Source organism: Notolabrus celidotus, chromosome 10 (genome assembly GCF_009762535.1).
Source record: "Notolabrus celidotus isolate fNotCel1 chromosome 10, fNotCel1.pri, whole genome shotgun sequence".
Lineage (NCBI taxonomy): Eukaryota > Metazoa > Chordata > Actinopteri > Labriformes > Labridae > Notolabrus > Notolabrus celidotus.
The window spans coordinates 28,713,135-28,740,627 of NC_048281.1; the positions used below are offsets into that span (position 1 = coordinate 28,713,135).

The 27,493-nt window shown below is 38.1% G+C and overlaps 3 protein-coding genes across 3 annotated transcripts in view; 2 read left to right on the top strand and 1 right to left on the bottom strand.

Moving 5' to 3' along the window:
- The window catches only part of itga4 (integrin alpha 4), a 41,356-nt gene extending 18,736 nt beyond the window's left edge, over positions 1–22,620 (top strand). Inside the window, exons 8-29 of the mRNA XM_034693808.1 lie at positions 495–580; positions 696–758; positions 841–981; positions 3,042–3,150; positions 5,841–5,935; positions 6,395–6,485; positions 6,583–6,628; positions 7,417–7,571; positions 8,183–8,337; positions 8,450–8,602; positions 10,252–10,328; positions 12,708–12,849; positions 13,027–13,128; positions 14,505–14,581; positions 14,733–14,822; positions 15,444–15,531; positions 15,660–15,767; positions 16,629–16,754; positions 17,328–17,453; positions 18,266–18,364; positions 18,534–18,653; positions 19,906–22,620. Of these exons, the coding sequence (XP_034549699.1) occupies positions 495–580; positions 696–758; positions 841–981; positions 3,042–3,150; positions 5,841–5,935; positions 6,395–6,485; positions 6,583–6,628; positions 7,417–7,571; positions 8,183–8,337; positions 8,450–8,602; positions 10,252–10,328; positions 12,708–12,849; positions 13,027–13,128; positions 14,505–14,581; positions 14,733–14,822; positions 15,444–15,531; positions 15,660–15,767; positions 16,629–16,754; positions 17,328–17,453; positions 18,266–18,364; positions 18,534–18,653; positions 19,906–20,013 (2,357 nt within the window). The 3' untranslated portion in view covers positions 20,014–22,620. The remainder of the gene's footprint in view (positions 1–494; positions 581–695; positions 759–840; positions 982–3,041; positions 3,151–5,840; positions 5,936–6,394; positions 6,486–6,582; positions 6,629–7,416; positions 7,572–8,182; positions 8,338–8,449; positions 8,603–10,251; positions 10,329–12,707; positions 12,850–13,026; positions 13,129–14,504; positions 14,582–14,732; positions 14,823–15,443; positions 15,532–15,659; positions 15,768–16,628; positions 16,755–17,327; positions 17,454–18,265; positions 18,365–18,533; positions 18,654–19,905) is intronic.
- cerkl (ceramide kinase-like) overlaps positions 21,941–27,493 on the bottom strand; it is a 42,280-nt gene continuing 36,727 nt past the window's right edge. Inside the window, exons 13-14 of the mRNA XM_034693809.1 lie at positions 24,127–24,323; positions 21,941–23,294 (exon numbers count right to left, since the gene is read on the bottom strand). Of these exons, the coding sequence (XP_034549700.1) occupies positions 23,216–23,294; positions 24,127–24,323 (276 nt within the window). The 3' untranslated portion in view covers positions 21,941–23,215. The remainder of the gene's footprint in view (positions 23,295–24,126; positions 24,324–27,493) is intronic.
- On the top strand, positions 26,418–26,935 carry LOC117820140 (enhancer of rudimentary homolog). Its single transcript, XM_034693810.1, has one exon. The coding sequence runs from the start codon at positions 26,533–26,535 to the stop codon at positions 26,788–26,790; it is 258 nt and encodes an 85-aa protein (XP_034549701.1). The 5' UTR covers positions 26,418–26,532; the 3' UTR covers positions 26,791–26,935.

Here is a 27,493-nt window from a genome sequence, read left to right on the forward strand (position 1 = left end):
ATCAGTCTTGGAAGAAGTTGCCAGTGAAAGACCTGCAATCAAAATCCTACCTCTGAATGAATCATCTTAATCTCATGCACTTAAAGTTTTAAAAATAAAAGTGCAGTTCAGCTGTGAAATGCTCCTTCAGACAAAGTGCTGCTGAATTTGTTTTCATTCTTGGTCTTTTCTTTAATCTTCGTGGGTCTTTTATGTGAAATATTGGATAGTTTCAGTCCTCCAGTAATCATTTTAAATGCAACCATGTGAGAGGTTCAAAGAGAAACTGATGAAGCTGTTAACAACTCACAGACATGTGGAACACTATCTAAACAGTTTGAGATAAACACATTTATTCTTTAAGTAAGTGCTACATACAAATCTTAGTCTGAGAAGTACTGTCTTCAAATAATGGTGTAAAAAGCCACATATTATTAAGCATGAAGGAAAACTTAAGCATTTCAGTAACCTATGTACTGATGTATTTCCTGGTTATGTGTCCTGCTGCTGTTCAGGTTACTCTGTTGGAGCTGGTCAGTTTTCCAGTCCTGGTGTAGTGGAGGTGGTGGGTGGAGCTCCACAGTACAACCAACAGGGCAAGGTAGGTCTTACCGGTCCATCAGTCAATCTGTGTGTCTGTCTATTCTGTCTTTCTTACTGACAGTCTGAATGTGTGTGTGTGTGTGTGTTTGTGTGTGTGTTTTTGTGTTGTGCAGGTCTTCATCTTCTCAATAGATGGCAAAATGCTGCAGATCATCTCTGAAGTGTCCGGAACAGAGGTAAGAAGTTGCTAAGAATTAACATCCTCCATTTAAACCAATGCAACACTTGGCACTTAGCATTGTGTGTGTTTTTGTGCAGCTGGGATCTTACTTTGGCTCCAGTGTTTGTGCTGTGGATCTGAACTCTGATGGTCTGTCGGATCTGTTGGTCGGTGCTCCGATGACAACAGGCGTCACAAGGGAGGAGGGAAGAGTTCATGTGTACATTAACCAGGGGCAGGTGAGCATGCACAGATCTGTAAATCTGTAGAGCCAACATGGCCGACAGTGAGATCACGTTCTTCTGTGTGTTTCTTGTTCCAATTCCACAACTCATTTAACACTATATACTTTTTGTCACAGTCACAGTATGCTGCTTATGCAGTTGTTATTCAATATACTCAACATACTTTCATACACTACAAGTCAAAAGTTTGGACACACCTTCTCATTCATGTAGATTAATACTGAAGACATTAAAACTATGAAAGAACATATATGGAATTATTTAATGAACAAAAAAGTGTTAAACAAAGCAGAATATGTTTTATATTTAACTCTTAAATTCTCTCAGTCTGCTTCATGAAGTGGTCTCCTGGAAGGTTTTCTAATTAACATTAGCCTTGTCAAATGTTAATTTAATAAACCTAAATTAAAAAAGTATTTATTCAGTCTATCTTTTATGTAGGGTTTAACATTTTTATTACTTACTTTTTACTGTTATATTGATTTAAATGTTGCTTTATTATTTTACTCATTTCAGCTGTTTATCTTATTTTATTTTCATTTATCTATTTTAATTTATCTGCTCAGTTTCATTTACATTTTTAGCTTTAATTTTATTTTCAACTTTTATCCTTACCCCTTTGTAAATGCATTTATTTTAACTTTTTATATTCTCAATATTAATTTGACGCTTTAACTTATTTTAATTACACATATTTTATTGTTGTTGGTGTGCATTAGTCTCTATTTTAAAATCAACTTTAATTTTTTTTTAATATGTCTTGCCATTATTTTATTTCTGCTTCTTTCTTGTTTTTAACTGCTGTAAAGCACTTTGGGTTGCATTTGACTTGTATGAAAGGAGCTGTATAAATAAAGCTTGATTGATTGATTGATTTAGTTTTGATGTCTTATGTCAGGGGTGTCAAACATGCGGCCCGCGGGCCAAAGCCGGCCCGCCAGAGGTTCCAATCCGGCCCGCGGAATAACTTTGCAAAATGAAAGGGTTACATAGAAGACATTAAGACTGCAATTTTTCAATAAAAGTAACTGCGATTTCAGATTTGTCCTCTAGGGGTCGCATTAAATTATATTGTTGACGGAGCGCACCTGAAAGGCGCTTTTTTTCCTGGGACTTTTTTCTTAAAGTGAGGAAATAGATTAGGCAACTTGCTGTTTGCATAATCCGGTTGAGATTCATAAAGACTTTTTAGAGCACTATAAGATGATCCACTAAATAGTCAACTTTACCTTCTTCATTATTATAGTCTATCTTTTCTTTTGCAGTAAACATTACATTCGGTGTCAGGTGAATGGGTAACCTGTGTGTTTGGTGTGTTCGCAGCAGGTTTCAGGGCTTAAAGATTAAAATATTCGGCCCACTATGAGACTCATCATGGTCAAAAATACAAGAGTTTTTGTAGAAAGATAGTTCATTAAATGTGAACATTTTCAGAATGTGCTTGTACTTTTTTGCACTAAAACAAAGGGAAAATTTAGAGTTGTCATTATTTATAGGTTGTTATGTTGTGATTTTAATGGTCCGGCCCACTTTAGATCAACTTGGGCTGTATGTGGACCCTGAACTGAAATTAGTTTGACACCCCTGTCTTAAGTATTAATCTACAATGTTGAAAATAATTAAAAAACATTGAATGGGAAGGTGTGCCCAAACTTTTGACTAGTAGTATATGTATTTTTGACACTGTCACTAGTTGTAACAATAGGGAATGTCATAAGAGTCATATCAAGTGAACTTCCATTAACACCTTTTCGGTGAACTTTCAGTTTGCACATTACTAAACCCATGTGTTAATGCTGTCAGTTAAAAATAACTCTAAATATGACTAATAAGTCAGTGCACAGATAAAGATCAGTGTGAGAAAGGACAATAAAAGCCTCTGTAAATCCATCATGACTTCCTGATATAACATGTGTGAGTTAAAAATATCCTGAACTTCTCACCAGAGGGATGACAACATCAAATTAATGTCAAGCAATGAGGTGACTGTAACCTACAAAACCTAACACTCAGTTTGTTTGTGTCTCTTTCTTCACAAACTGATTTCGTCTCAGGCAAAACTGGTGGAGGCGGAGTTTCAGCTGACTGGCAGAGACGCCTATGCTGCCCGATTTGGAGAGACCATCGCTAACCTGGGGGACCTGGATGATGATGACTACCCTGGTAATGCACAGCTTGAACTATCAGCTTTTGTTTGGTGAAAACTTACATGCCAGTATGAATACAACTGATGCTTACACCACCTTACATACTATTCAAATCAGCACTGCTAGAAGTTCTGCAAAATGCTTTCGCCTCTGTGTCTGCATCTATTAATAACCACTGCTTCAGCTGCTTTAGAGTTCTCTCTAAAGTTCTCACACTCACTTTGTTGTCATCTACTGACAACAACTTCTCCTACTGCAAATTCTAGCAGCACTGCTTCTGACATTACTACTACTACGGGTGTTAGTAGGGATGTAACGATACACTCAACCCACGATACGATTCACTCACGATTCTCTAACGATTTTCAAGAAAACTGGATTGAACTCAAAATTTAAATAACTATTATTTTATTTCAATTCTCAGGTATGGACAGTTGGAATATATATTTTTTCTCTTATATTTCTTTGTAAACAGAGTCATCCTTATTCATTTTAAGGTGTGTTGTAACTCAAATAAAACCACTGCACACATTTTTTCAGTACCTTCGCAAAAAAACTAAAAATGACTGAACAAAAATACCTTGCTGGAAAATTTCAGAACAATTATAGAGAAATGGAAAGTGAACGATTCCCAAATGAAAGTATTAGATATGAAAATAAATAAGGTAAATCTCTTTAAATTAGGGATGTTAATTTCAAGTATTCTCCTTGATCGATCTTTGAAATGTTAACGATCAATTATCTTTTAATCATTAAAAAAACATAAAAGTTTTCCATTTCAAAAAGAATACCAAATGTGTTTTCCCCCTAAATCAAATTGTCCTGCACGACACAGTGTATATTACTGACTGTATTAAACAGCTACGGATCGTATTGAGGTGTTCAAAATGTTAAACATGCTGAATATCAACGTGAGGAGCAGGCTCATGAATAATCTTTTAATAAATATTTTTTTACCTATTTGCAATATATCGTTACATAAGAAAGAAAGAAAGAAGAAGAAGAAAGGTACTTTATTAATCCCCAGGGGGGAAATTCAATTTTTTCACTTGTGCTATTTTTTGGTTAATAGACAAACACACAGTTTTTGGTATATATGTACAATCATGCACACACATGCAGTGAACATGCTTAGGGAGAGATGTCAGAGTGAGGATGCTGCCATCAACCAGCGCACCCCAAGCAGTTGGGGGTTAGGTGCCTTGCTCAAGTGCACCTCGGCAGTGCCCAGGCAGGTGAACCAGCACCTCTCCAGCCACCAGTCCACCTGCCAAACTTCATCCATACTGGGACTCGAACTGGCGACCCTTCGGTTCCCAAGCCAAGTCCCTATGGACTGAGCCACTGCCGCCCAAAGTTGTTAGTGCTGCTAGCGTCACGGCAAACGCACTAACTCCAGCTAATCCTACAGCTAACAGAACTACCACACTGGTTTCACTAATTCAGACTCTACTCATTAATACTGCTGCTCCTGCAAAATATTGCTATTAAAAATATTCTTATTTGTAAAGGTTGCTTTCATGCATGTAATATAGAGTTTATACTGACAGACATTTAAAATCAAACTTCTAAGTAATGGGCTCAAAAACAGAGAGACAATACAAACAGCATGAATTGTAAGAAGAACTCAACAACACTTCACTGTTACTTTTACGACTACTTCAGGAGCAGCAGTTGCGCTTTCTCTTAAGTTCTCCACTGAGCAGTTGTTGGGATCAGCTGGGATTCATTTTCTTGCTCAAGGGCTCTTCAACAGCAGTAATTAGGCCATTAAGCAAATTCTGATCCTCTGACTCACAAAATACTGAAGATACTCCAACAATTCTGCAATTACTGCCCCTGCACTAAACAGTCAAAAACACATGTTGTGTATTTTAGATATTTTTCATCCCACCCACTAACGCCAATCACTGCCACTTTCTGATAACACAGGACGCATGACACTGACCCAACGCCCTCACAGCCACACACACACACACACACACACACACACACACACACACACACACACACACACACACACACACACACACACACACACACACACACACACACACATTCAGACCCCTCGCCGTTTGTGTGAAGGGTGGAGTGTGCTATTAAGTTCATTAAAACTGTAATGACAAACCGTTGCTGCTCTGCAACTGAACCTGCCTTCTAATCTGCCACAGCAGTATAAAAGGGTGTGTGTGTGTGTGTGCGTGTGTGTGTTTGGGTGTAGCTACTTGCTCTTTGTAAAAAAACCTGTTTGACTTTGCGACCCTCACATCTTCAAAGGACTCAGGTTAAATATTAAAGGACCATGCTGTAGTTTTCTCAGGTTTATGTACTAATCCTGCATTCTTTCAACCTGTTGAACTTTTAGAGAAACTGAGGTCATATGTCAGTGTCTCCGTTTGACTGCTGCCCCTTTGAAATATTGGACGTGGCTACCCAGAGGTCAAAAAACAAATTTCAAGTCAAGCCTAAAATAAAGAAAATCACATATCAGGTCACAGGTTGCAAATTTAGGCCACATAAGTTCCCACAAATACTGTATCATAAACTCCTGTTCATTTTTATGTGAGTGTGTGAATGTGTGTGTACATGCATACTTGTTGAACAAGTACCTTTTCACCAACCGGGTACTGGTGGGTTTAAGTCATTTAAAATCATAGTCAAACTAGGTGATTTTTTTTTGTTTACAATATGTGTTTGTGTGTGCAGATGTTGCAATTGGCGCCCCACAGGAAGACGAACTTAAAGGAGCTGTCTACATTTACAATGGAAGAAAGGACGGCATTTCACCAACTCCATCTCAGGTAGAAATTAGAATTCAAAGAACATTATTTATCCTCCGTTTGTGTAAAAGAATCAGTGAGAACACAAAACTAAGCAAGCTGGACAGACTAAAAAGACAACATACAAGTGCAGTTTTAAAACATGTCACCTTTCAGAACAAGTTAATTAAAAATATACATTCATAAATAAATAATAATAATAAAGTATGATGGCCAAGCACTCAGACTAGCTCAGGTGTACATGGGTCTGATAGAAGTGGGTACAAAGCTGGACATCCCACGCTTAGTCTTGAGTAAAAAAATCAATAATAGTGATTTATATGAAGATAATAAATGTAAAGATGTGAACACTGTTTAAAATGCTAAGCACACTCATTTACAATCAATTTATTTTCATTTATGTCTTTTTGTATAAACACTGATAAGCAGCTGCATTCAGATACATGTCCCTCTAATCTAACATAATGTGTCTGTTTTCAGAGAATATCTGGATCCACCCTGGGTCGTGACCTCAGGATGTTTGGCCAGTCACTGAGCTCTGGCATTGACATCGATGATAATGGTTACCGAGGTAAACTTAACTCTCAAAACCACTGTTTATCTGCTGCTGTATTGTAATCATTGTTCGTCATGCTTTGAACCTGATCAAACTGTCTCTGTATTTGTAGATGTGGCTGTTGGTGCGTTCCTGTCAGACTCAGCTGTAGTTCTCAGGTAAAATCTTACTGAAGAATGAAATACAGGACCATGAAATGTTCCACATGTACACTACCAGTCAAAAGTTTGGACACATCTTCTCATTCAATGAGTTTCATTTATTTTAATTATTTTAAACATTGTAGATTAATACTGAAGACATCAAAACTATGAAATAATCTGGTTTTGCCATAATCTGGATTACAGCAGTAGTCAAATAGGGCTATCCATTGTGTGCTAACCCTACCTCTGAACAACACAACTGATGGTCTCAAACACATTAAGAAGGCAAGTCATTCTACAAATGAACTCTTGACAAGGCTCATGTTAATTAGAAACCATTCCAGGAGACCACTTCAAGGATCAGACTGAGAGAATACCAAGAGTGTGCAAAGCTGTCATGAAGGAAAAAGGGGGCTACTTTACAGAATCTAAAATATAAAACATATTCTGCTTTGTTTAACACTTTTTTGTTCATTAAATAATTCCATATATGTTCTCTCATAGTTTTGATGTCTTCAGTATTTATTTACAGTGTTTCAAATAATTAAAATAAATACAAACCCTTGAATGAGAAGGTGTTTCCAAACTTTTGACTGGTAGTGTAGTTCCATCCTCTCTGGGTGTATTTCTGGCATAGAAGATTAAAGAGTAGATCTAGCAACAGATCTGTGATTAGGAAAAACAAAGGTTGCATAAACTCTGTGGGGAGCATGTGTCCTGAAACAGAACATTTTCAAGAAGCAGATTCATGCTCATGAAAAATAAAACACATCCTGTCATTATTTCTCTCCTTTATTCTTTAGGACCCGACCAGTGATTCAGGTGAAAGTGTCTCTGATTCTGCCAGAACAGATTGACCAACGGGTGGCGCTGTGCCACGAACACAAGACTCCAACTGTCTGCATCAATGTTACCATTTGCTTCAGCGGCAGGTCAAAGCATTACAGAGGACCCATAGGTACAGTACACCAGACTGTTATGTATGAAAAGTAAAACTCAAAGTTCAATCTTCATAGTTTTTCAACTTTCTTTAGTTTCAAAATGTCTGACTGCACATGCTCAGTTTACAGGATGACAAAAGCTGATTAAGGAAGAAATACTTGGTATTAATGAATCAAATCTAATCTGCCTTTCATTTCTATGAGGCCCCATCAACTTTGCTATCTTAAATATAACTTTAAGTTGATTAGCTCTTGAAACCTTCTTAGAATTGTTGCTGCTTTCTGACTGTAGTTGGACCAAAGGTTTGGAGGGAGTTGCTGTACTTCCCAAACCCAATAATGGACTGGACAGAGCTGCTAATGTTAGACTCAGCTCTGATAACATTGCAGCAAGACTACCACACAGTGGATATGATAGTCATAAATGAGTTTTGGAATTGTATCTTTAATCCTACAAATGGTTTTGATACTGTCACTGAAATCTAACCGACAGGCGTTGGTTGCTTTAGTATAATTGGTCCATTACTGTTTTGGGGAGGGGCTAAAAAAATGGTCATCTATACTGTACACAGAGTATATAACGTACCTACTGATATCAAGGGTTGCTTCTTGTCTCTCTTCTCGCCAGATCTTCAATACAACTTGACCTCTGACCTCCTCCATAAACCATCCTTCCCTCATCGATTTTTCTTCCATGGTAACGGCTCTTCCAACAGCACAAGGGGGCGCGTGAGAGTACGACACGGCCAAATCACTTGTTCAACACATGTGGTTTACCAAAGGGTAAACATACACTGAACCAAAACACATACAGCGAATAACTTAAAAACAACTGACATGATCCGCTGTGGTTTTGCTAACATTCCTCCTGTTTACCTGTTTCTTCATTCTACAGAAAGATGTGAAGGACATTTTCACTCCAATCCAGTTTGAGGTTTCTTACAGTCACACAGACACAAGCAGCCACAGATCGCCCACCAGAAACTTCCCTCATCTAAAACCCCTTCTGCAGCAGAGCGCAGGACACCAGAATACTATCACTAACCAGGTACATGCAATTACGATCTCCTGCTAGTTAGAAGCTAGTGATAATCAGACTAGTGTTATTTTATTTTATTTTATTTTATTTTATTTTATTTTAAATTTTTATTTTATTCTATTTTACCCTTGTCATTGCTATTATTATTGTTATTATTATATTTTTTAACTATGTTAGTACATTGTTGTATTCCCCTGTCCCGTGTTGTAAGCTGCTGTACATGCTTGTGGTAACGCAAAATGGGCTTCATGCACTGCTAGACAAAATAATGCATCGTTAGTCTGCACACAAAGTTAGCATGCTACTCAACCTGCAAGTGGCAGTAAACAATTAAGCTAGTAACACCCATAGACTGAATATATAATGGAAAGCATCGCTCCGCCTTTTCCCATTGAACGGTTTTGAAGCCAAAATATCCCGTTCCAGAACGCTGCCATCTTGTACATTTTCTGCAGCCTACTTAAACCCTGTTTTTAAACCTCTAATAACTAACGAAAAAAAAACTTTTCAGAAAAGAGGCCTTGAACACAAAACAGCCAAATAATAACTACATATCACCACAGCATACGGATGTGAGAAACATTTGTACAAAGTGTATTTATTTTTCAAAGTCTGACCGCAGCCCCATTCAAATGAATGGGGGGCGGAGTTTTTGACCTATACTGCAGCCAGCCACTAGGGGGAGCAGTTTTTGTGGAAGCCTCACTTCCAGCCGAGCAATCGGATGTCCATTTTTTTTTTTACAGTCTATGGTAACCCCAACTGGCCTTCACATTTGTGGGAAAAAATGAGGGTAATGTTCCCATTATATGTAAAAATAAAGTGAATGGTTTTAGCTTAAAAAAACAGTTTTTTTAGAAAATGGGAATTTGGGGGAATATGGAGATAATAAGGAAAAACTCAGCTTTGTTTCTCGTCATTTACAAGTTTAATGACTGATTATGTCCTGTTGGACAAAATGACTTGAAGCCTACAATTCAAGCTAAATCTTAAGGCTAGTATTTCGCGCAGCCTTTAGTCTCAGCTTATTCATGATTTTAAGTTGTATAGCTACATAAAAACAGTGCTGGTTTAGGTCAGCACAATTTTGTTTAAGGTAAAAAAGTGACTTTTTACAGCACAGAGTTAATAAGATTTAATACTAACCTATAACCAACTTCTGATGAGACTTTGATTTATGTGTATATATCATTTAGACACTTATGTTCCTGCTCTTATCAAAGCTAAACATTAAACTAAGACTTACATGGGTAACAAAAAAGAGTCAGATCAGTCCTTTACCAAACTGTTCTGTGTTAAAGAGTGAAACAGCTAGTTTGATGTCAGACTCACCACACACATTGCTGGTGACGTCCTGCTAATCCAGATGTGTTTACAGCTGCAGCACATCATCTGCAGCACATTATCCAACATCAGTCAGCTCATCCTGCGTCCACAGCATGTCCCACAGACTCATAAATACAGAGCAGGAAGAGTTAACATGTAGGAATTTACAGCTGGAGTTATTCAGCAGGACGTGATTCATAAACCCTGAGAGTCGGGTCAGAGGTCGGAGGAGTCGTCTGTGACCTCCTCACTGTGGAAAATTATGACTAATCAGTTTATTGTTTCTATTATTGACATCATCAGTGAACCCTGTGTCTCTTTCTCTCCGTCAGACTTGGTTTTCACGTTCGTGCTCACAAGTGAACTGTTCGACCAACATGCAGCTGTCAACTGAACTAGTGCTGCCACAGTAAGAACACACACACACACACACACACACACACACACACACACACACACACACACACACACACACACAGAAACAAAGGGGGTCAAAGCACTCTTGACTTCTCCTGAATATAGCTTTGTAGAAAAGAGGTTCCATGATAAATCAGCTCTCAAGAAGTACCTTTATAAACTTGAGGCTGTTTACCCGCAGAGAGGCTAACACATGGTGCTGATTAGCCGCTGGCTAATTGAGGAGGATTTATTTAGATCAGCATCTTTGATCTTGGTACTGGCTGGATTATGCTCCTCAGGCTGTGCAACACAGAAACACATGATTTTTTTTTCTTAAAAGATATAATTAGCACCATGTGTTCATGTCACAGCTTCATTTCTGTGAAAAGTTGAAAAAAAGTCAAAGCAGTCTTGATATTCTCATTACATCTTTGTCCTCTTTTAAATCTCTTTTAAAAACACACTTCTTTTTTTTTTTTCCACTTTTATTTTTCACATTTTCTTTTATAAGAGTAATAGTAAAATGCCAACACCTGGCATTAAACAAGTGGTCACGACTTTAAACAAATGACATACAACAAAAAATAACCAAAATGAAATAAATTAGACATAAAGTTGTGTATAGATATATATGTTTTTTTCTGTGATCAAATTTTTATTTTATTTATATTTGTATGCAGGTTGTTACAAACAATATATTAAACATCATGCTTGTGCAAAAAGTTAACCTCACACAAATAAGGGGAGAAGAGCAAAAACAAACCATAGTCAATATAATACAACAATATTAATAAATGACAATAATAAGAAAATTAAGCCCAAAACCTCATCCCACCCCCCACCCCATTCCAGGCCATCATATATCAACATAATCAATGTAGAAGGGTTTTGAGTTTCGTTGAAATCATTAGCCAAGTCTCTACCCTGAATGTATTTTCAAAGTTCAAGAAATTCCATTGCATTTTTGTCATGATATTTCAGTCAGAATCAAAGATTTGCTGCTAGAATGACTTAAAATCAGAAATGTCTTTACAAATGTGAGCTTATTTGGGTTAAAGACAACGTTTCCAGCACGTTGCTGATGTGAGACCAGCTAGTATCACCTTTTTTTTAATTCATTTTTATTTATATAATCATTTAAAACAAGTGTAGCAGGCAAAAGCGGTAACTTGATATCAAACATCTTAGATAGATTGGAGGCAACCATCCCCCAAAAACTGGCCACCGGAGGGCATTCCCAAAACATGTGTGCAAAAAGTACCAGAGGTGTTCTCAGAGCACAAAGTGAGATATATAGATATGTATACACACAGTCACACAAATAAAAAAACAAAAAAACAAGACACTTCAGCTGCAAGGTACAACAGGTAAAACAGGGTACATAAATCACTTGTATTAGATTTAAAGGAGATCAAGAAAACACAGGTCAGTTGGGAAACAGGGACATTTACATTCTACCACATGATCAGGTCTAAATACCACCTCACAGACATACAGTATGTTGCTTTAAGTTGCTGGGAATGACAGTTTCTCTACATATTCAATAAATGGCATCCACGTCCGGTTACATCTTCCAAGTGAACCCTTCAACATAAATATTAACTTTTCTATTTGAAGGCACATCATGACTTCTTTAATCCACTGTATGAAGGAGGAAGGATCAGCAGCTTTCCATTTACCAAGGATTAACCTCCATGCTACCAGTGATGTAAACTCAAATACATTAGAGTGGTTGGAAGTTATAACCTGCCTGTTTGCCGGAACACCAAACAGTACTATAAAAGGTTCCGGGTATATTGTTCTCTTAAAGATATATCAATATACTTTAAATATAGAAAAACACACTTTTTTAAATGTGCTTTACTTCTTAAATCATCACTGACTTTTTAATTTCTGCATGGTTTTATTATTGTCTTTTACTCAACTCATTTTAGTTCTCGTAAACCATTGTCATGTGCTTTTGTTTTTTCTCTCGCTATGTCTTGCACTCTGTAAACCTGTTTTTAAAAGGTGCTATATAAATGCATTTATTATTATTATTATTATTATTCTTATTATTATTATCTTGCCATTTGATTAAACTATTTTCACCCCTTTCCTTTATGTGGATATGTCTCTGAGCTGGAATCTCCTGTGAGGAGTTTTTAGCTGGTTATGAAACAGACCTTAATTAGTACTGATGTCTCATTATGTGGAACAAAAGCAACCCAGACCATCAGCATCAAGACTGATTATTTTTATGTAGCTATTTTTATTGTCAGTAACCACTTCCATGAGGCTAATGTCACATGAGATGATTTACAAGAGATACATAGATGTGGCTTTTTAAAGCCAGCAGCTCTGCTTTGATGTCGTTTCTGACACAAATATTCATATTGTTTGTCATCAGTCAGCAGAAGTACTTTGCCCTCGGCTCTGGAGAAACCATCTTGTTGAAAACTTCATTACTCAACTCTGGTGATGATGCCTTCCTGCCCAGAGTGACGCTGCGGTTCCCCGAGAACATTCACTTCATTAAAGTCCTGCACAATGTGAGTCAATGACTGGTTGATTTCAAAGTTGGATTTTAAATGTCTTTTTTTTTTTTTTGATTTTGCAACACTCATAATTACTGTGTTTATTATTATTATAGTTATTACCAACCCATTAATCAGATTAACCACAACAAATGCCTTGTGTGTTGTGTGTTTGTGTGTTTGTTTATGCAGGAGGACAACAGCATCAGCTGTGATGTCAGGCAAGAAGACAACAGTACAACAGTGGGTGTTGACTGTGGCGTTACAAGTCACCTCCTCTCAGCCAACGCCAGGGTGAGCCTCAGATAACTGTCTGTGTTGTCATGAAGACATATACAGTCCTATACAGCAACATACATTAACATTGTTAAAGCTGCTGTTGGTAGTCGCGATATAAACATCAGTTTGGAGAGAGATTTTGAATGTCAACACTACCCCTCCCCATGAAATTTCTCCTACTTCTCATGTGCATTCTATTGGGAAGTAGTGCCGGCTTCCCAGCCAATCAGGATGAAGTAGTAGGGGCCACCACTCGACCAATCAGGACAGAGGGTCGGAGAGTAGCTCTGATTGGTCCGTGATAACGGGAACGAGGGGAATAATAACATTGCTTGATACAAAGGCATTGGAAAACACAGAGATTTGGCCATAATCTCAAATTACTTCAATTACTGATGAGCACCGATGGGTTCATGACTTTTTTTTCCAAAACCCGGAAGAAAAAAAGAATCGTTTTTAAACCTCATTCCTACCAACTGCACCTTTAAGGTGTTTGTGTTAGCATGCTACGGTTAGTGAAATATCTCTGGGTGTAGTATTTACTTTTTTTTTAAATTATGTTTTTATGAAGTGATCAAGAATCTGAGTTATTCTAAAGTCAAACATATTAAAGATGCAGTTTCCTAAAATAAATCAGACACCTTGATTGGTATACAGTTTAAGTCTCTTGTCATCACATCACATGTAGAAAATAATTCCCACCCAGAAAGTCTAATCATTCTTTATATTCTTGAAAACAAGAGACGACAAAAACACATGACAGCCTTCTTGTTCTGGTTGATTTCATAATTCAAGCTCCATTTCTTGTGAAATTGTTTCACTTTGATGCAATCCTTTCAATGATCACAATGTTGATTCATGGTTCTAGTTTTTAAGAGCAGGGACTTCCTTATTCTCAAATTATATAATTTGAATTTACAGTAATACCAAAAATAATCTTCATTTCACAACATTGAAAATGAAATGGTGGTGGAAAAAATGCTCATACTGAACCTTTGAACGCAAGTCTTTTTAATGTGCTCACAAAAATAGGTCTCTAAATTTCCTCCTCCTCCTTTGCTTCCTGTCCAAATAGAGTGTAGAGGTCAAAGGTCAGATCTGCTGTGTCTGTACTTCATGTTCTCCTTCTTTGTCTCATCAGCAAGCTTTGCTGTATTTCCTTCTTCTTCTTACACACTGGAGTTCCCCCAGAAAAAGACACAAACAGCAGATCTAAGAATAATGATTGAAAATGTTAAAAGGTGTAGTTTCATGTGAAGACAGCTCAGTGAGATAAAGATTGAAGATTAGAGGCTGCAGGGGGAAACATTCATTATGGAGTCTATCACTGAAACTGTGACAACAGAAAAACGAAAACACTTTAAATCCTGATGTTTTTATGTTTTTTATAGATGAATATCAGCTTCCTGTTGGACGTCAGTCAGAACAGCACACCTGGTGACATCATCATTCATGTCAACAGCAGCAGGTAAGGACACACCCCTCCTCAAATCTATTTTCCTTGTAGTTGAAGTTTGAAAATGTAAGTAGAGCTTTCTGTTGTTGTATTAATTAAATCCACGTGTTTGTAAAAAATACAAAAGTTTGTATCTTAATGTGTTGAATCTTGTTTTCTTCAGTGATAACTATGAGAAAGAGGAATATCTCCAAGACAACTCCCTCAGTCTCCTTCTCCCTCTGAAGCACGAGGTCAATGTCAACATCCACGGGTGAGTCAGCACACATGATGAACTTCAAACTTCCATATTTATTAATTCATCTTTAAACATATCGATAACAAAGTGTTTTACAGAAGTCAACAAAGAGTTAAACCCTAAATTTGATAATGACTCAAACGAGACAAATGAAATTAATGATAGAGTTTGAAACATAACACAAAATACTTGTGCCTTAATGAAATGTATAAGAGCTCAGTGAGGGAACCTCTCCTCCCACATGGCCCTCAGTGCTCACTGCAACACCAAACAGCAATGCCACCTTCAACAGACCCAAGTACAGTGCTGATAGTAGTTAGTCCATCAAATGGCTCCTACAAGATGAGCATTTTCATGAGAGAACAGAGAGAAGAGAGAGAAAAGAAGAGTCTGTATGGCGATGTTAGAAAGAGGACAGGGAAGGCAGAATCTGAGTGAGAAGCTTGTGTCAGCTAGAGCTCATCCCTGCAGGGTTTGGCTGTACGCTCTACCTCCCCCTACTTCCACATTTACATCAGGGAAGAGAAGTCAAAACCTCAGTCAAATTATTTGAAGTTCTTTAAATGATAAATTAAGTGATATATTTTAAGCTTTCTTCAACTGTGAATAAAGTTATTAATCTGTGTGTGTCTGCAGTTTTGTAACTCCAACCTCATTCGTGTTTGGAGATGAAGACTTGACTCCAGTCGACTGCTACCCTGAAAGATTCAACTACACATACAAGGTAAACATCAGCCTGCTTCACAAGAAAATCAACCCTGGACGTCATTGAAGTCAATGTAAAGAAGGAGGTATATAATCTACATTCACCTGTCAGATTATTACAGATGTCTGTTGTTTTTCTGTGTGCAGGTGTTGAACTCTGGTCCCAGCAGGTCTGTAGATACTGTGGTGGAAATCACCTTACCAAAGATCCTCGCACCGTACCGACACAGACTGCTGCAGGTGGTGGACTGGCAGGTAAATAAAATGAATAACAGGAAACTAGCAGTACATACTGAAAGTAGTTTAAAAAATACATGTGTAGTGATGTTGAGGCTCCCCACAGGTTTCTGATGACACATTTCAGTTGCTGGTGTTTAAGTTTACATCTTGCTAAAATCTTGATAAATGTAATCTGGGTAGGATGTCTTTGTATTTCCAGAGAACAGGTTTGGATTTTATGATTCACTTGAGACCAGTAAGGTTTTTTATGGAGCAGCAGGAAGTGACAAAAAGTAGTGAAATAAAAGCTACACTTTAAGGACAAAAGAAGAAGAGCACAAGGAGATGATAAGATGGGCTTTACCATTAGTGCTTCTGAAAATATCATCCATTGATACATCTATTTTTAAAACTTGTCTTCATGTTGCATATAGGTTTGAAGATTTTTAATATTTAGATAGTAAGTGCCGTTGACCCATTTCTGTCAGTACTACCAAAAATGATACAGATCAAGTCTGTCTTTCTTTACTTACTTTTAAGGCAGTTACTTTGAGGATCCTAATGAATCAATCAGCAATCATATTTAGGGACTGGCTAATGGAGGATGGGCTAGTTGAAACTGCAGTTCATTTACAGTAGCACTGTAGTCAATTGCATATTATTTATCTTACATTTTTATTCTATCTTTATCTATCTATTTTTGCTTTTACTTATTTTATTTTACTTATTGAAACTTATTCTCGATTGTGCTTATGTCTGGGTTGCTGCAACAACCAAATTTCCCCCCGGGGATCAATAAAGTAATATCTTATCTTATCTTAATCAAAACACACCAATGGTAAAAAAAACAACAACAAGTGTGTTTAAGAAATGATCGTGTGAATTCTCTCTCTGCAGTCATCTCTGGGTGTGTGTTCACTCAGCGACACAACAGTCTCCGTCATTGAGGACTGCGAGGTCCCTGAAGCTTCCATCATCAAACAGATCGTCTTCTTCTTCTCCTCAACATCTCAGCGCAGAATGGTAAAAACACACCGTCACACACACACAGATAATACAGCCCTGCACATTCACTTACAGTGAAAGAATTTTGCTCAATTGTTGTAAAACTGCTGGATGATTAAAAAGCAAAGAGACCAGACACACAGAACGAGTCCCTGAGAGCTTTGCTGTAGTGAACAGTCGTTTAGAGAGCATGCTTCTTTATTTCTTTGTAGCTTAAGTCAGAATAATGTTAGAATTTGTGTTTAGTTTGAGATGATTTATCAGTGTTTGTTCTTGATTTCAACAAAATACAACTTGGTAGATAAAACACTTGTTATCCGTTTACATGAAGTGTGGTACTCTGAGCTTTCTCTCATCTTAAACACTGGGGAACATTTTTATAAACAGGAGAGGACACGCTACAAGAGCAGTAAGAGAAAAAGCATTTCACACTCCATGGAAAAGTTTATAGATTAAGACTTGTTATGAATTACACTATGAGCAACAACTTTGTCCGGACTGACGCATTTTGAAACAACCTGATAGACATCACGATGTACTGCAGTGTATCAACTTGAAGTTTCTTATCTGTGTGTGTTTGTGTGTTTGCAGTTTTGTGGCCGCGTTGATGATCTGTGCGAGCGTTTGGTGTGTCGTCTTGGTAACCTGGAAGTAGGAAGAGAAGCAAACATCCAGCTTGAGATCAAACTGAACCCTGCTGTACTCCTGCAAGCTCCGGTAATAATCACACACACACACTCACACAGATTTCTACACAATCACTGTAGTTACAGGCAAACTGATCGAGTCCTCTAAAACAGGGGTTCTCAATGTGTGGGTCGGGACCCCCTGGGGGGTCGCGAGACACAAATTGGGGGTCGTGAGATGACTTCCATAAAGTTTTTTTTTAAAAGTTCTCTAAAGATAGTACATTTTACCCATTAAAGTAAAAAATAGTAGCTAACCTTGAAGTAAAACCTTGAAAATAGAAAATGTAGAGACAAATTATTTGTGTTTTCAAGCATACCTGGCCAATAAAGCTGATTCTGATTCTGATTCATTCATAACGGCACAGGAAACACAGACACATGCTCATATAGGTAGGGTCATTTTCTGCAGACCAGCTAAATGAAGCCACATTAAATCACTCTGAGGGACAGTAGGGGTCGCAAGTCTTTGGCAACTATATTTGGGGGTTGTGGGCTGAAAAGTTTGGGAACCCCTGCTCTAAAATGCAATGATGACCCAGACTCTGTACTGTACCTGAACTCATCCTGATCAAACACACATGGTGCATTAAAGCTCCCAGGCTGCCAACTTACTGAAAAAGTTGTGACATTTGCATCATGTATGTTTTAAAGCTCCCAGAAGGAAGAGAGCTGAGTGAGGAAAGAAATGTCAACATAGTCTGCAAAAGTCCCGTTCTCTTTGTCTGACGTACCTTTAATGGAAATGTTCAGTCTAGTGTGAATTATAACAAATAAGCATGCTAATGTTTTTATCTCTAAGAGACAACATCTGATGTCTCTCTGTGTGTGTTTCTGTCCCAGGGCCGTCATGGTATCATGAAGATGGAGAGCACAGGGTTAATGTCACATCCCAGAGAAGGTCCTCACACGGTCCTCACCCACAAGCAAGCAGCAGCACCGGTAAACACCTCCTCTAGACTAACAACCAAAACCACTGCGGAATGAGCCGGACAGGACTCCCGGATCTGAAACCAGCTCATCTTTGAGATACAGATTTTTAAAAGTAACACAGCTGTAATCTACTGCTGATGGTGATGATGTTCATGTATTATATGTGGTTTGTTTGCAGGTGGTGGTGGAAGCTCTTTTCAGTCAGAAACCCTCAACAACAGTGAAGGTCTTCATCATCGTGGTCAGTTTGGTTTTGGGTCTGTTGATCCTGGCTGCTCTTATCTGGTGTCTATGGAAGGTAATTTATTTATACCAAGACCTTTAGTTAACTCATATTTTTGAAATGATGACATTAAAGGCAAGAAAAATGAACCAAACTACACTGTATAATTATATCAAATCGAACAGTGCATCATATTATAATGTACAGATTAACTATAGTGGGTCACAAAATAATGATACTGGATTTGTATAATGTGCAGGAATGCTTCAGTTTATATAATCATAATGTACTGAGAATAGAAGTATATACTAAAATAGAAACATACTGCACATCACGATACGAGCCGACGCATGCATTGAGATCCTCGGGCAGAGGTTTGTTGTGCATTCTAAATACAAAAATGAAAACAAAAGGGGACAGGGCGTTCGCACTCGGGAACCATCTGCCCAAGAGATCAGGGCCCTCATGTACAAAGGGTGGGTACACACAAAAACATGGCGTACACTCCTTTTCACAGCAAAGTTCAGATGTATCAAGAGTGAAATGACCGTGGAAATGTGCGGTGCCTCACGCCAACTTCATGGCTGGCGTACGCACATTTCTACAGCTGTTGGTCCTTGTGCACAGATTCATACATCTGGATATTTTTGTGCATGCAACATTTTCTGGATTTGAGCGTACGCCATGTTTCAGTTGGAAATCCACGCAAGTCTTTGTACATGAGGCCCCAGGTCTGCTGAGTCAGTGAGCTCTTTTAAATCCCTTCTTAAAACATACTTTTATCGCAGAGCCTTTTCCTGATTTTATCTGAATTTAATTTAATTTGGTTTAATTTAATTTTAACTGTCTTTAGATATATATTTTTAAATAATTGTATTCCTTTAGAGTTCTTTTAGGGGAATTTTATGTCTTTTAAAACATGTTTTATTTCTTTATTTTGACTTGTGTGTTTTTATGAACTGCCTGTTTCATTTTGCTGCCAATGTAAATCACTTGGAAAAGTGCTCTACAAATAAAATTATTATTATCATATAAAATTAAAATGTAGTGTATCACAAAATAATGCATAGGGAATATTATGAATACAGATAAGCAGAAATACTAGAGTTTATTGAAGTATAATGGTAACTAACATTGGAGTATAATGTACTGAGAATAAGGTATTGTTCTTTATGATGGTTCTGAGACTGCAGAACACTCTGTTATATTGTGCTGATAAACTCTAGTGTGTGTTACTTCAATGGATCATTTGGATCAATGGATAACCATATTGCAGTACAGTCTCTCTCCATCTAATCGTCTTCCTGTCTCCCCGTGTGTCTCTCAGGCCGGCTTCTTTAAGAGGACGTACCAGAAAGACAAGGAGGAGGAGGAGTTCAAGAGACACAGCTGGGACTACGTTCCTAAAAACGACAAAAGAGAGAGCACTTCCTAACCCTGACTGTCATCACTGGCTGTCACCTCTGACCTCTGACCATAGGATGGAGTTTACATTGTGACCATGCAGCAGTCACGTATCAGACACTGAACGCTGTCTGTGAAACAAAAAGGCGTTTCATCCTTACTGCTGAACACCATCCAGACTGTGTCAGGTGGTTTGCAGCCATACTCAGAAAACATTGACCCCGTCTGAAGTGTGACGGGTGATGAAATGTCTCCTGAACACGCCTGAATCCGACTGTGCCTTATATTATATTCTGCCTTGATGTGCCTTCACAAACAGAGCTCAAAGACTGAAAGCAGACTGCAGAGACTGATGGATGGATGGAGGGTTGATATAAAGGGAAAAGGAGGTCTTGGAGTTCCCCTGGGATTTGGCATCACCAGTGGCCTTCATTCTGACTCTTCAGAGGAAACAAAACCAAAGGAAGTGACTTCTTGATGACCTTTGACCTCAGGGGAAGGCAGCCTGGCCTCTGATTGGCTCTTTACTCTCTGGAAAACCTCCTTTTACGTCTGTGTGCATTATTATTGTGATGTTTTTGTTTACCTGCTGATTTTATGCACTGGCTAGACACACACACACACACACACACACACACACACACACACACACACACACACACACACACACACACACACACACACACACACACACACACACACACACACACACACACACAGAGGGCAGAGGGCAGACTGACGGGCTCTATTGCACGATCTGATCATTGTAGCACAGAAACAGCAGTCAGTTGAAGGCTGCTGTAACTTGGTGGTGCTAACAGGATGTGATAGAATATCTGGTTATTGTGCCTTTATGTTTTATGTCACTTTTCTTTGCTCTTTCGCCTGATTTCACTCGTTCTTTTTCGGGGAACACATGCCTGGAAAATCCACAAAAAGCTATGAAAGCTATCAGGACCAAACAACCAATACTAGAATTTACCCGACTGGCTAAGTTTGCATATTTCACCTGAATGGCTCTGGGAGTAGTTGATGTTTTCTTTATTTTTTACCATTTTACCATCACTTTCTTCACTGCATCTTCCTTTCTACCACCAAGGATAAGTGACAGAGTTGGAAGAATGAACTGACTGTTATCATCAAATTCAATAGGATGTTTTAGCGTCCTACTTTGCGATGTAAGCTGAATACTACTCTGTCCATGCTGCTTGCTGTACAAGATGCGTTCAAGAGCCGCACCATACACACTTGATAATGTCAGGTGTTGCATCTATCTTCCAGTGTTCAATCAGCAGCCCATTTAAAAACCTCCTGCTTCAAGTCCACAGAGCTCCTCTAATAGAGGCGTGTTTTGTCTTGTGATGACTACAGGGAGCTTAAATGTCTTAACAAAGTGGCAAACTTTGGACTCAAAATATGAAGCCCATGCGGAAGTGTTATAAACTGCACTTCATTGAGCATCTGCTTGAGGCTGGCTGCAGAAACAACAGAAACCACATACACACCCATTCAAAAAAGACGATCTTTGCAGCAGAAATAAACATGGTTACAGCCTGGTTCAAAAAAACGCTTCGGTCTGAAGAGCTAATCTCTCTATCGGCACACACTGTAAGGGGGGTGAATTTTTTTCTAACGTGATGGTTCAGAAGATATTAAGATTACAAGTTTTGCCCAAATAAGGACATGACTGACTTTACTGACAGGCGGGAACACTAGCTGTTGGCTAGGAGGCTCAAACTCCGCCTCTTCACCTCACACTAAGTTTGGTGGAGTTCAGCATTACCAATATGGCTCCCGCCAATGATTGGCTTCAAAACAGCGTTCAGGAACAGATGGGTGACATCACGGATACTATGTCCATTATTTATACAGTCTATGGTCTTAACTGACAGCACAAAACTATATCACCAGGCTCCTAGAAACACATTTTCAAAATGATCGACTTCACATAACTCAAATGTTCGTCACTTGTTTTTTTATATTCTGTCATCTGCTTGTGTAGCCGATGCACCGATTCACATTTAAGCATCTGTGCTTCTTTCCACAATCCTACCACAAACATCATGTGACTGAAAGAGGGACTTGAATGTTGTTTGCTGTTTTGACATCAGTGAATTCTTTACATTTACATTTCTTGATATCAATCATGGCATATCTGTTTCTCCTTTGGGATTTGTAAAATATCAATGATAGTTAATTTAATTTAAAATGTGCTTTTCAACACAGAAACATACCGAACAGATAAAATAAGAACTTTTTCTGAAAAAGCTGAAGTGATGTTAAATTATAGGATCAAGTTCTCAAGTTTTCTGAATCATCCGTATAAACAAGGAGTGAAAATATGCAATCAGAAAATAAACAGCCAGCAGCACATCAAGTGACGGGGGTGGAATGATGGAAGAGTACTTGAATATTTGAGCATGTTCAGTGAATTGCAAGTTCAGACATTTAAAGCAGCTGCTACGCTTCCCTTCTATTTTTGTATATTGTACAAATGCACAACACACAGAGAGATGTTTTTAATATTTTAATAAATTAGTTTGTTGCTTTTGTTTATGTGAAGATGTTCTGCACTGGAGAGTCTCACTGCTTTTGTCCACACGTTTCCATTAAAATGAAGGATTTTCTATTTAAACAATTTGAACTTGTTTTTGTTTTTTACAGCTGTCACTATAAAAAACTCTGACGTTAAAGGACCTGATTTTATATGTTAAACTTAGTGTTTTGACACATTGGGCCAAAAAAGTCTGAAACAACAACACCAAAGATATAACTATAAATACGCAGAGGAAACATTTTTAAGTCCCAAATTTAGTTTCAACTCACAAAATAAAAAAGTTGAGTCTGCTCTCGGCCTCAAAGAGCATGTTAATAAAAAATTACGTAAAAAAAATAGTTAAAACAAAAGAATCCAAAAATGTAAACATTGATTTGATTATAAAACCTTCATCTTTATCCTCATTAATAAAGGCTTGTATTAAATTTAAAGCATTAAAAAGCATAGGCAACAATTAGAGTTAGCTTATGTGTTATCTTGTGTTATTAAAGCTGCAGAAGTCAATAAAAAAATCAATTTACGCAGAAAAATGTGACAAAAAAATGCAAAAAAAGAGCTCTGCTTACGATGTAGCGTCTATTCTCGTCAAGTTATCTCATCAACAACGACCTACAGAGGGCGCTGTTGAGTGTTTAGTCGTTACTGAGGTGGCACAGCATGGCGCCCTCTTCTGGACTCAGATACAGCTGCAGGAAACAGTCGACTCTGCCTCATCCACCTCCTCCCCGTACAGAGTGATGAGCTGTGGGTGGACCCTGAACGAAGCAAACAAACAGACACACACAATCATGTTTCATCACTTCAGGAGACTTCACACTGACTACATTCATCTCCACAGGACAGACCCGAACTAATTCCTGAACCCCCATTCCCCTGACATTTAACCCAAATCCTCCCCTTGCTTTAAAGTCACGTCTTCACCCTAAATTTATTGAACAATAAAGTACATTTTCCCATCAAGGCAGGCAGGTCCCCATAATGTGACCACATAAACAGTTTCCCCATACACTGTATTAGGGACAACATGTAGTATAAGTTGGTGGTCAAGAAGTGTGTGTTTAGGACTTTCATTGTATTAAAAAGTGGATGGAGCTTCTTGGTTTCAAAAGTGAAGCCAATTTAGAGTCTCCTGGTACCTGTTGTTTTTCTAATGGCCAGCAGGGGGCAGCCTTGGGTTTGAAAATGGGATAGGATTAGCAACTCCGTAAAGATTTTCCTCAAAAGTCGATGATATCAATGTTAGGTTTGACTTGTTCTTCAAAACAGCCTGAAGTTCAAATTGTGGTCCCACACCGGAGCAGGGTAAGATTTAGGGCGTGTCTAAATGTGATCGAGAAATTGCTACTCTGATGCTCTGTCAACCAGGATTGAGATGCAGCACTGTGTGTGTGTATCCAACCTGTCAACTAGATATGGTCACTTCTACCTCAAAAATTCACCAAAAATGTACCACCAATTTCCTGACCAAATCTAAAATCTGAAGAAAATTGTAAAGAAATGTTTGAATCATAATTTAATTGCTAATTAAAATAATAAACATCTTTAAGTATATATTTTAATCAGTAATAATGACATCAAGTGTCAGACCTGATGACCACTTCATTAGCGATCTCCACCAGCTCTCCGTCAATGTTCCAGGGGAAGGCGGCTCCCTCTGATTGGATGATGGGGGACGTTCTGGAGTCTCCCTCCTCCTCGCTCTCCTCCTCTGACCAGCCAATAGCGGAGCGAGGACGGATCCTTACCGCTGACACGTCGTGCGTCTCCACGAAGGAGAAGCTGAACTGCAGAGCGGAAATCAGAGAGACAAACTGATCATGACAGACGTGTGTGTATGTGTGCGTGCGTGTGTGCGTGTGTGTGTGTGTGTGTGTGTCCGTCCTGGCAGGTCAAAGGTCAACTCAAGGGTGCAGAAAGGCTTTGATCCTCTTTACACAGTTTGTTAATCTGAAGTGACTAATACTGATAATACTAATACTAATTCCTGATTACTGTCCTGATTGTTGTCCTCTGTTGTAGCACCAGTAAACTCTAACAGGGGGCAGCAGACACCAACAAACAGACAGACGGACAGACAAACTCTCTCCTTGTTCTGATTTGTGCTTTTTTGTTTCCTCCACTTGGATTTCCATTTTCCTGGGATAAAACTTCTGTTTTTTAAAAAGACAAATTTACAGTTTTGGTCTATTTTACAACAAATGTTCAGTGGTGGAAATGTAAACAAGAACATGATCTATTTCTCTAATTTTGCCATTTTTTGACAGCTCTGATCCTTAACAGTTCTAATTTGACAAAGTAAGAGTTACTTTTAAAAAAGGATTGTCCTAACAAAAAGCAACCAATCATTGCTGGAGAAAGTACACTGAACTTGTATGTTATGGCTGTTTACAGAACATTTACTCAGAAGGGAGTAATCATTAGTTGAAGCTGAGTATAAAATAGATATAATTATATGACAGGGAAGCAGAAAGGATGTCTCCAAAACAAATCCTGTTTACTCTGAATATATCCACACAAACATCACCTGACCGGACGGACTCAGGTGAGCTTCAGTGTCTACACTGTGTTGTCATCGTTACATGAGCTGCTCCAGGATCTCATCATATCTGAGCTGAGCTGACCATCTCTCTGTCAGGATGGAGGCTAACAGGAAGTAGGTCAGTGAGTAAACAGTCTGTTTCCTCTGCAGGACAGTGAACACCACGCAGGCAGTATATATTTAGTAAGTGGGTTAGTGTGCAGTCTCTGAGGCCAGGCCAGGCCGGGCCATGCCGTGCTGAACCAGGCTAATCTTCTCACTGACTAGTTTATTTTTTGCTCAGCGAGAGGCGGAGTGTGAGGACAGAGAGATCACGACTGAAACACGTCAACGACTAATGGAGATACATCAAACACAAACAGTATTAAATCTAAATCAGAATAATACCTGGACCTCTGACGTTAATGAATTTCTTCTTAAACCTTCAAGCTGTCTGTGTTCAGCCAAAGATTGTTTGTGAATGACAGAGGAATCACTCTGTTATGACACTTAAGAACAGAGAGTGGACTTGGTGTTTTTGTTGTTCAACAAGGACCAACAACTTTGTCTCACACCAAAACTATTGATATTTGTTACTATACTGTATCATTCCTCACATAATAAGACTTTCTATGTGATGATAACTTAGATTAAATCATAACCAAGACATATTTCTTTCCACTTCCGGTTTTGAGGTTTAGTTTTGTGTATTTTATTTATTCTAGAAAAGGCATGTGGAGAAAATAAAACATTATTTATGGAGCTCTGGTGTAAATCAGTAACTTCATCATTATGACTGTGATTTGTCACACTGTACTCAATTTATGCCAATTAATAAACAACTTAAAATGTGAGTTGTAACCCCCTTCCTAACATACTTTGAGAAACCAACAAGTGTTTCGGAGTAGCCTCCAGTTCTGTTAAGATAAGATAAGATAAGAAACTCCTTTATTTGCCCACAATGGGGAAATTCATGGAGTCACAGCAGCAAATAAAAAGGTGTTCAGTACAAGAATTTCAACAAGAATATGTATATATAAAAAAATGTCCATCAGAGACAACAGCTTGGCCATAATTCTACTGTTTTTTTTTCTTAATTTAATCTAATTTTATTATTATTATTATTATTTTATCTGTGCATTCACTGCCTTCAAATTGATGTTTTTGTCAGCTTTGTTTATTTGATTATTATGTATTTATTTATTGATTCATTTAAATATTTAGTTTATACTGCTTTATCCCTTATGACTGTATATTATTTAGAAAGGGGGGGGTTATTATTATTCGTTACTCACTGTTCAATTGTTATGGCGTGCTCAACGAAATCCAGCTTTATTTTCTTTTTATAAAAACTGAACTGTTCTTTTTCCATCTCACAGATAACACAAACTGCACGGGGCTGCAAGCACTCATAATCGACATTTTCTGCCTTTTTCCTTCCCAATTAATAGGAGGGATCTGTGGTCAGCTCAAACATGTCGCACACAATTTTACTTGTCCAACCAACCAAGAGACCTGAGGGCCGAACATATGCTGACTACGAGTCAGTGAACGAATGTATGGAAGGTGTTTGCAAAATGTACGAGGAGCATCTTAAGAGGATGAATCCAAACAGTCCTTCGATCACGTATGACATCAGTCAGTTATTTGACTTTATTGATGACCTGGCAGATCTAAGTTGTCTTGTATACAGAGCTGACACACAGACGTACCAACCATATAACAAAGACTGAATCAAGGAGAAGATATATGTCCTGTTGCGGCGTCAAGCTCAGCAGGCATCAAAGTAAATGAGGCATCATTGAGGAGTTATTCCGCCACACACTAAGAAGTTCGAGGTGCATGACATTTCCACAACATCTTGAAGATCTGTGCACGAGGATCTGTACACATGTCCAAATCAAGAAGTTCCCACGAAGTGATGCTTGACAGCACATATTTGTTTGAAACTGAACTGTATAACTGATTGTTTGTTTTTGTCCTGTTTTTCATTATTATTATTTTATTTAATATATTTTTTATTATATATATTTATTTGTCTATTTGACTAACTGATCATTACCTTATTGTTTGTAACTTTTCTGTGGCTGTTTTTTCTGTATGTCAATTGTCATGTGCTTTTGTGTTTTGTCATGAGTGTTCAATAAAAAGACCGTTGAAAGAAAGAAAATGTGAGTTTTATCATCTTTAAATCTAATCATTTGAACCTTTAAGTCGTTCTTTCAGGACCTTGAATATCAGCATTCCATAGCTTTAAATTAGAAACAGATACAGCTTTAAGTGTATACTGAATCTTTCAGATATAGTGTATACTTCACCTTCATATACCTCTGTTTTATAATCCTAACTCATGTTTCCACCTTTTCAGTCAGAGTTTTGTCTAGAAAGCTTTTTGATTGAACTGAAAGTGATCTCGCTGAACATGACAGATTATAG